Below are 9,283 nucleotides of genomic sequence, written 5' to 3'. Positions count from 1 at the left end.
CTACACAACTCTGCCACTGTCCTCCACTCCTGCAGCTTCTCTAGTAGCACGCACATACCTTGTCCAAGTAGATGGCAACACCTCCTTGTGTTTTCTCAGTTCTTCTCACAGGGTGCCAATGCTGCAGCTAAGACAGGAGAGCAAAGGAAACCATTTAGTTGGGTCTTTTGAAAAGCAAGTGTGAGACATCCCAACAAGGTTTATCTAAGCTTGAGTGGGCAGGTTCTCACTCACTCACTTACAAGCTTATTTTGGGCTCTTAGCCCTTCAGGCTGATCTCCCTGCAGGGCCACTCAGCTCCTGGAAAACCCAAGGACAGCAACCTAGGCTACTTAGCTATCAAGGATATGCTTGAGCAAACTGGCCCAGAAAGATCACCATCCTCAAGGCACAAAGAGGGAGCTGACAGTATGTGTTCATGTTTGTTGTGTGGCAGAGGGGAAAGGATGGTGAGATTGCTCAAGAGAGAGACAGGCAACACCTTCCTATGCAACCTCCCCCTCTCCTTGGGCATGGATGATCCCACTGACACCACATCACCATCCTGATTACAGGCTTCTTACAGACATCCCAGATCCTGGAGCCAGGACGAATCCAGTCAGTAGGGACACCTCCAAGATCACCATGTTGGGAGTTGATCTCTTCCCAGTGTACCTGTGGGAGAAGATCAAAAAGAGAGTCCCTCCCAGCTTCCCCTTCCCTTCACCACGATCTCCTGCGTGCAGGACCCTAAGCCAGGCAGCTCAGTCAGGACCGGGGCCAAGGCAGTCGCTGCTTCCTCTCACAGGGGGCAGATGATGGCTGCACTGCTCTGAGCATCCCCAGTCAGAGGTGACTATTTGCACTCCTCTCCCTAGCAAGAACCAAAGCCCTTGGAAACACTTCCCCTTCCCTGGAGACGATTGTATCTTTCCTTCTCCATCTGGACCTTCTACTGAAACTGCAAAGAAGCACCCCTCAGCTCTCCAGCCTTGCCTTGCTTTCCTTCCCAAGCGGAGCTGTGTCTTTAGAGTCACCTGACATTGACATAGACAGCAACAGCATGTGTGTCATCCTCCGTGCAATTGACTGGCTCAGTTTTCACTTGCAAGGCAAAGGATGTGGAGACCTGTGGGGAGGGTGTGTTGTACCTCAGCACCATCTGCAGGGACAGACAAAAGGACAGAATAAGACATGGAGAGTTAGTTCATACCTTTCACTGAGTACTCTAATCCTCAAGATATGGACCCCAGACAGTGACTGGATAAACCATACACAGTGAGCACACTCACCTGTTACCCAAAATAAAGGTCACTCATATTGGAAACCTTGATGATCTCCTCACCCTTCCCCTGGAGGCTGTGCAGGTCAGGGACACAGCAGTGGGACCACTATACAACATTTCTATCCGCCAGTACACAGAGAACCATGGACATGGTTCTGTCTCAAGTCTCCTGCAGCACACAGGTTTATTGCTTTGGCAACAGGCTGGGATTAAGCCCAGCTCCTGCACATTTCCTTGCATATTGCTGCAATGGCAACTTTTGGTTTTGATAAGGTGATGAGCAGAGGGTTGTCACAGCAGGGTTTGTGGGAACCTACCCGGGTAAAGACACAACAGCTGCCGTGGGCCTGCACCAAGAACTTTCCCGGGACTTCTGTCAGTGCTGCCTCCTGCACCAATAGCCGGTTCTGGTAGGAGACTTGAAACTTCCTCCCAAAGCCTCTCTGGGACCTCACCTTCACTTCTGCAACCCCTTTTGTGCTGTATGTCAGTGCTGCATACTTAGCCAAGGCCTGCAAGGCGACTACTGTATCCTGAAAAGGAAAAAACAATTACATTTGCAGTTCGGAGACGCAAAGACACTTGAACTCACTGTCCTGAGGACCTCCATAAACAAGGGCTCCTCTCCTCAAAGCATTCACACTTGCATAAGTTGTGCAAAGCTTGTGCAGAGGTTCTTTCTCAAGCAAAATCCCCCTCCCCAGCCACAAGTTACCTGTGTTGAGGCAAAACCTCCATAGGCATTCTGTTGCCTGGTGAGCCAGGCCACTATGCCAGAGGCTGTGGTGAGATCAGACCCTGTGACATTTGGCTTGGAGAGAAGGGCCAGGAGAACATAGGCTGTCAATTCCACATCCACAGACAGTGGCTGTGACCAAGGGCTGGGTCTGGGCTTGGATGAGGTCTGACTCCAGTGGATCTGCCCATCTGGGAAAGGAAGGGAGTAGATGACATTGAGGGATGCCAGGAAAAAAATCCTGAAGCCTAGGAGGCACAGTGGCTTGTGGCTGCAAAGACCATCAAGTAAATACCTCTTGGCTGGGTCATACATCACTGAGTACACTGCAATCCCATGTATTTGCAATACCCAACACTCCATATTACACACCAAGATGATATACAAAAACTAGTATGCTGATAATCTGCATACACAGTACCTCCCAGACACACAAATTCTCCATTGTCCTGTTTGCCAGGTCCACTAACTACCTGATGCTAGCTAGCTACCCACTACCCAGTTCCAGGGGTCAGGGACTAACAAGAAGCAGGGCAGCTTGCTTCCCTCTCTGGTGCTTTCCAGTCCTGCATAAGAAAGCACGCTTCTCTCAGAGCCCAACCTCCACTTTGGGTACCAGAGAAGGAGGAGAAGTTTGAAGGAGATCAGCACTCACACCGCAATATTTCCAGCATATACTCTGAGTTTGTAGACTGGCTATCTAAACACTCTCTTAGGTGAAGGACCTAAAGGTTGAGGCTGTGATCTTTCCAAGTTACACGTAACCAAGGACTCAGAAAGGTCACTTGTCCCTTCTCTGATGTTCACCTGGCCTGACATTCCCATACCTGTTCTGATTGCCTTTTGATCAAGCACATCAAGTAGCTCTTGCATGCGTTGAGAGTCCTTAGCCAGGGCGAAGGTGTAGGCCAGCAGGGCCTGGGTGTAAGTGCTGGCAACTTTGGGAAGGGAAGAAGCAATGCAGCCAAGAGCCTTGTGCACCACTGTACTCTACAGAGAAGAGTTACATGGGTGTTGGTCAGACACAAACACAAGTGAGGTGGGCAAACACTAAGGTACACAAGCAAAAGGATGTAGCAGCACATGCCGGCACAGAAAGCACCCCATACATTTCCTGAAGTGTCTCTGTGCTCGAGCCTGCACTTTTCTCTTTGTATCAGTGCAGCACCAGTAAGCAGTGTCTCCAGCCCTTAGTGCAAGGCGCTTGACAGACCCTTCCTGAGCTGGTCCTGGGTTTTCAACAGTGCTCTCTCAGTGAAATGAATGCTTTAGTGCTAGAATAACACCACCACGTCTTACTTTCCAAGTCTGAACACAGCAAGACCAACAATTCACAATTGCAAATGCTTACACCCAGCCTGCTGACCAAGATTACTGTGTTCGGTTCACCTCTACAGTGCCTTACAAGGTCACTGGGATTTCCAGTTTACCCTGCAACAGCAGTACTGGTGTTGGCAGGAGGCAGCAAACCCACTGATCTCAGCAGCACTGTATTCCAGCATTCAGCTATGCTATTCCAAACATGAGCCAAAGGCTCACAGTGGTTGCCTGTGCCATATGTGTGCATCTACAGCACTTTATGGTTTCCCCTCTTCAAGGCCTCTTGGTTAAGTACACCAAGGATCACACAAGGGCTACAGTCGAGATTTATTCTGACATGTGACATGCTCCTCACCTGTTTCCCTTCTAGGAAAGAGAAAATGTAATGTCTGTGTCATCTTTGTGCTGCACAGATGGTGGAGCAGTATTACCAGATGTATCCACCAATTCTCAGAAATACTTACAGTATCTACTCATGGAGTACCAAAAGTCGCTAGGATCCAGCTGATGCTTTTTGGTTGCTCTCTCTTGTTAAAGCCCAGCAGAAGTGGTAAGCTAAGCTCCCATCATTTCAAAAGTCCTACTGTTCTATTTGTCCTTAAATATAATAACTGTAAGCAGCACAGTAACCTTCGTATTCTGTAACTGAATAGACGTGAGTAAGAATTACATCACACTCCTGAATTTTTTCAGAGGTTCCTTTATTATTCCTTTTCTTAAGTCTCTCACTTTCCCAGACAGTTGAAATGGAGGTAACAGCACTGGTGTTTGTACAACTACCACTTGATGTACCACCTGTGAAGTGCTGACTGTTACCATACATCTTAATACCTTGACTAGGAATAGTCTGACATGTATTATAACCCACCTGGCTCTGGTGTTTTCTGGTGAAACTAACACAAGAACTGAGAGTGCCATTCTACTGGAAGTGTTTTCACACCTGCTGTGCTCATCCTGGTGTTGACAACAGCAGTCCTAAGTGCATACTCTACAGAAGCATATAGCTTCCCAGGGAGCAGTCACATGCCAGCTAAGATACTGTTCTTCTACAACATGCCATTTGTTTCTGCAGTCAATATAAACAATCTGTTTTGTTCCAAGAGATCAACTTCCAACCCAGAATGGCAGAGAAGGCTGTTTGTATCTGCCTAGATGTTTTTGTTAATCAAACCAGGCTTTAATATCAGTTCATTCAGGACAGTATAAAACATCTCCAACCTTCTCCCTGCATTTAACCCCTAACGACTTTCGTGAGACTTTTAGGTATGCTTGTAAGGGAAAGTAGTATCTGTTCTAAACATCTTGAGTGCATTAGCCCTTTCAGGACATCCTCAAACTCTCTCTCAGAATTTTGATCACCAGTAATTGTATATGCTTTGTAAAAGCATTTATAACCCACTCAAGGATACTCTTTTCCTGGGTGCTATGACAAGCTTTGTATTTTCCCCTTCATCTACCCACAGACCTACTCAGCAAATGCCTTCATTGGAGCTAGGATAGCTACTGAGAGACTTGTATTTTTACTTATTTGTTGATACTTCCGAGTGTCTTTAATTGTCATGACCCTTTAAAAAAAAAAAAAACCAACCACAATAGTTTATGCATTTATGTCCAATTGAGTAACTGTCTGGTTACTTTCACATCAACAAATCTGCTTCTGCAACAAAGCATTCCTCACTCCATGGATAATCCTTTCTGCACTAATAATACTGTTGTCATCTTCTCTGGAGTATCAGGAATTCCATGAGGTCTCCTACCTTGTCATAGCCTAGATTTTCTATCACCACTGTCAGAGCACTTAAGTCACCCTCTGTGGATTCATTCAGGACAGAATGGCTTCCACTAGCTCATTATGCAAATTGCTTTGAGGTCCTGTTTGTCTCCCTTTCAGAATTTTACTCATGGATTTGGAGCACAGTCTTGTCTCTTCTCAGTAACTCTTTGCTTTCCTTCCCAAAGTACAAAGAATAGCAAGAGGATGGGAGGATGGGGAGGGGGAGCTGGAATGAGCAGCCAAAGCCTGGGAAATGGGCATAGTATCCAGCAATGAACTCCAATTGCTCCCTGTAGTCTAACCTCACCTTCTCCCCTGCTAGCGATGTCCTTCTCAAGGGCTAGTTGAGGCTTTTTCCTGAGAAGTGATAAATTCTTTGTGTCCCATCCTATTGCTTTGTCCACAAGCCTCTCCAAGAAACTCTATTGCCTGCCTCACTAAGCTCTTCAGGATTCAGATTTTAAGGCAAGAGCATGGCAAAAAATCCCAATATTTACCTCTGGTGTCTCTCCTGCCTCCAAGTATGCAGCAGTGATGTAGGCAGCCAAGGGAACTTCCCCATCCACACCTCCCTACAAAAAGCATAACCATCCAAAAAGCTGGGAAAGTTAATACACAAAGACCTGAAGGTTTTCAGTAAAGGTCTCACCTATCACTGGCTTGCTTCTACACAAGAAAGCAGAACAATACAGGAAAGTAAACTAAACCATTACACTTGGCAAGAACTGCTTTGAGTTTTTCTTCAAGGTGCTCTGGCTCCTACCTTCATGGCTGTATGGAAAAGTTGGCCCACATTTCTGAAGCAACCGTTGGGAAGCTGGTGGAACTCTAGCCAGGTGAGAGCGGCTTGGATGGTCCTGTTATCCAGGAAAATGTATGGCTTGGCTTGGACAAAGCATTTAACCACAAATGCTGTCAGCCTGGTTGGGGAGAGAACAAAAAATGCCATGAGAGGGAAGAGAGAAGCAGAGAGAGATGGAGTGAATGAGAGAGAGGGAAGAATGCATGGAAAGACAGAATCTAAGCAGAAGTTGAGGACAAAGAAAAAAATTGAGAATTTGAAACTCCTCACCTATATTTGCTGGTCCAAGGACAGTTTACCCCAAGGACAGTTGCATACCCCTGGGATGCCCTAGCCCACAAAGCATCTGGAACGTTTTGTGTCCAATGGGACAGAAAGGATTCAATGTTGGAAGCAGAAAGCTGCCCACCTTCAGGCTGTCAGACAGCAGGTACACAGCAGGGAGAGAGCCCAGGACTTACCAAGTATTACCATACTCATCCTTGGTACCAAATTCACTGTAGGAACCATCAGGGTGTTGATACTGCAGCTGTATCTGGTACCCTGGGAAGCAGGATAGGACATTAGTGCTCAGAATGGTTTTTGTAGTGAGATCCCTGGGTAGGGAGTGGGGTGGTGGTAAGTGGTTGAGTGCTCTGGGGGAAGGGGAGTAGGCAACCATTAGCAGGTTGGACACAAGGGAAGGCAGAAGAGCAAGGTGGGTCTGTTGTACTTGCCTTTGCGCAGGAATCTGGTTGCCCTTTCCTTGATCTCAGGGGTCAGCTGCCTTGTCTTCTCCAGGTACTGCAGCACATAGACAATGGGGGCAAACAGCACCATGTTCTGCTCCCCACAGCCATGGGGCATCTGCACCAGACGGTCCAGGTTCTGCAGTGCTGTCCCCATGAGGTCACCTGGAACAGACCATAGGCACCCTGACCACCTCCTGGGCTGGAGGTTTGCAGATTCACCTCCTCCTACCTGTGACCCATTCCCAGCAGTGCACCAGACAATACAGCCCCAGTACAGCTGTGTGGGGGCACCTCTGTCCAGTCAGCATATTAGTTCCACTGTGCCCTCCATATGTGCTGTATACATTCCCATTCTGGCATGGGAAGCCCATAAACAGAACATCCTGTCCCTTGCTGAGCGTTTTAGGTTATCTGGAACCAGGAAACACAGCCACACACATGGGAAGTACAAGGCAGTGAAACCTCAGAAAGACTGTGGGCTTTCCTAGGGCTAAACTCAGAGATACAGGATTTGGAAAGGTATCATCATAGCTGAATTCCTTACCGGTGACCAAGATGGTAGCTCTAACAGAACCTTCAACCACATCTAGAGGCAACATCAGGGACACTGACTCCTGTGCTGGATTCCCTGACACCAGCGGGGTAAGGTTCGTGGGGAGGACAAAAAGAAAAAGATTCCAATGAAGACAGCCTTCGAAATTTCCAGAGACTATTTGAAACTGTTCTGTGCTTACATCCCATTTTCCTGACATAGAGGTTGCAGACCACCTCAAAAACTGTCCCATTCCACCCTCAGCTTCCTCCATCAACCTCTTTGTGACTGCACTATCCTAACAGCATTCCTTCTAAAGAGGTTGAGGGGATCTTCTCCTGGAAACCCTCTGTGGTCAAAGCCTCCTTCCTGCTTTTCTTTACATAAGCTACTGCATCTCGTTTCAGATGTCAGTTGCAGGTATGTCTTCTCAAGGCGCCTCGTGCTCTCAAAATCTGCTAGTGGCCTTGTCATGCACCCTTAAATTCAAGACAGGAGCAGCAATCCTAAGTCATGTCCTCCAGCCTCAGTCGTCTGGTTTTATTACCACAGCTGAAAAAGGCCTCAAGCTATCGCATTAGTATCAGGGATGTTGATGTAAAAGATTGGACCTCCCCACATCCTTACCCAGGGGAAGCTCTAGCTGGCACCACAGTTAGAGTATGCTTCTCTAGCTTGGCCATGTTGACAGAGAAAATGGAAAGACCCAGAGGTGGTTAGGCAGGAAGGGGGGGATGAGCAGGGAGAAGGAAGAAAAAAAAAAATCTCTCTACCTTTTTTGGGACACAGGATGGAGCTGTGAGCCTTTTCTACCAACACCCCCTCTGGCTGTTGGAGCACAGAAGAGTAGCATTATAATGAACACACGAGAGAAACAGGATTACAAGTGGATTAGAAATAGATATGGACAAAATCCTGGTTCAGGCTGGAGATTCAGCTAGAGTAACATCATTGTCACATAAAAAAAATGTAAATTACTGTCAATCATTTTCATTTCAGATAAGAAAATACCACGCATTTTCAGAACATAATAACCTCTGAATGTGTCTGCAATGGGTTTTCAGCAGAGAGCTCAGGAATGAGGGCATAAAAGAGCATACACATTTAAAGCTTTCCGTGGTATGAAGTGGAGGATACCCCCCTACCTCCCACATCCACCAGCCCTCATGGTTGGGCCCAGCTCAGGCCCTGAGATTCTAATTATACACCTTTAGTAGCAAAGGGTAACTCCCAAAATTATCCTGCACAAAATCCGGGAATTGCACAAAGCCCATTTTTAGGTCTAGGTAACAGAAGATTTTGTCTGACCTGGACTAGAAGGAGTTTGGTGATCGTGTCTTTCTGTCCTTGGTTTGGGACAAATGGCTTCTCTTCACCACAGAGCTCTTCAGTGGCCACAGCCTCTGTGCTGAGGGTGATGTTCATGAGCCCTGAAAATAACATACATTTTTGGTGCATAAAACATCTTCCGAGGATGCACTTCTTATTAATACAATAGAAGTCACCTGTTGACAACAAAAAATTGTATGAGAGCACTATATGATTCTGTACCTCCTAGCACAGACTTACAAATAATCATGAACGTAGGATGAATGTAATCAAGGACTCTCCAGTTAAGAGGACAAACAACTCCTCACTCCATGTCAGATCTTACAAAACATCCTGACCTTGGTCCCTTCCCTTCCCAATTTCACCACCCCACCTCCCTGTTCTTCTCACCTAGTTGCTCAGCTGTGACATTCCACTGAAAGGTCTTAGCTTCCTTGGCACATAAGCAGCTGCTGTTGACACAGCCTTTGCAAGGCTTCAGCTGGAAGTGTGCTAACTCCTCCAGGGTCACTTGTATCTGAAGGGGAAGCAGGGATGGCAGGTGGTAACAAGATAAACATCACAGGCCATAGATTTCAGCTGTCTCCTACCTACCCATACCCTGCTTTTGTTGCAGAGCCTATCAGGGCTCACCCACCTTCATGCATTGCTGCAGGTAATTGAAGACTGTGGCTTTCAAGATGAAGGTCTCACCCTGGATCACAGAAGATGGCAGTGTGAGCTCCACAAGAAAAGGCTTGAAAACACGTAGACTGGAGGTTGGAGCAAGTCCAAAGCCATTACGTCCTGTGCCGA

General features: G+C 47.0%; 1 protein-coding gene across 1 annotated transcript in view; it reads right to left on the bottom strand.

Moving 5' to 3' along the window:
- The window catches only part of LOC104464800 (alpha-2-macroglobulin-like protein 1), a 23,042-nt gene that overhangs the window by 410 nt on the left and 13,349 nt on the right, over nucleotides 1-9,283 (bottom strand). Inside the window, exons 20-31 of the mRNA XM_010077635.1 lie at nucleotides 9,126-9,274; nucleotides 8,879-9,005; nucleotides 8,468-8,589; nucleotides 7,933-7,987; nucleotides 7,172-7,255; nucleotides 6,609-6,789; nucleotides 5,592-5,662; nucleotides 1,980-2,191; nucleotides 1,582-1,797; nucleotides 1,017-1,141; nucleotides 564-654; nucleotides 59-127 (exon numbers count right to left, since the gene is read on the bottom strand). Coding sequence (XP_010075937.1) covers nucleotides 59-127; nucleotides 564-654; nucleotides 1,017-1,141; nucleotides 1,582-1,797; nucleotides 1,980-2,191; nucleotides 5,592-5,662; nucleotides 6,609-6,789; nucleotides 7,172-7,255; nucleotides 7,933-7,987; nucleotides 8,468-8,589; nucleotides 8,879-9,005; nucleotides 9,126-9,274 — 1,502 coding nt within the window. The remainder of the gene's footprint in view (nucleotides 1-58; nucleotides 128-563; nucleotides 655-1,016; nucleotides 1,142-1,581; nucleotides 1,798-1,979; nucleotides 2,192-5,591; nucleotides 5,663-6,608; nucleotides 6,790-7,171; nucleotides 7,256-7,932; nucleotides 7,988-8,467; nucleotides 8,590-8,878; nucleotides 9,006-9,125; nucleotides 9,275-9,283) is intronic.

The sequence above is a fragment of the Pterocles gutturalis genome, unplaced genomic scaffold, assembly GCF_000699245.1.
Source record: "Pterocles gutturalis isolate BGI_N339 unplaced genomic scaffold, ASM69924v1 scaffold5143, whole genome shotgun sequence".
Taxonomy (NCBI): domain Eukaryota; kingdom Metazoa; phylum Chordata; class Aves; order Pterocliformes; family Pteroclidae; genus Pterocles; species Pterocles gutturalis.
The sequence above is the reverse complement of the archived record's forward strand: the minus strand, read 5'-3'. Positions and strand labels throughout refer to the sequence as shown.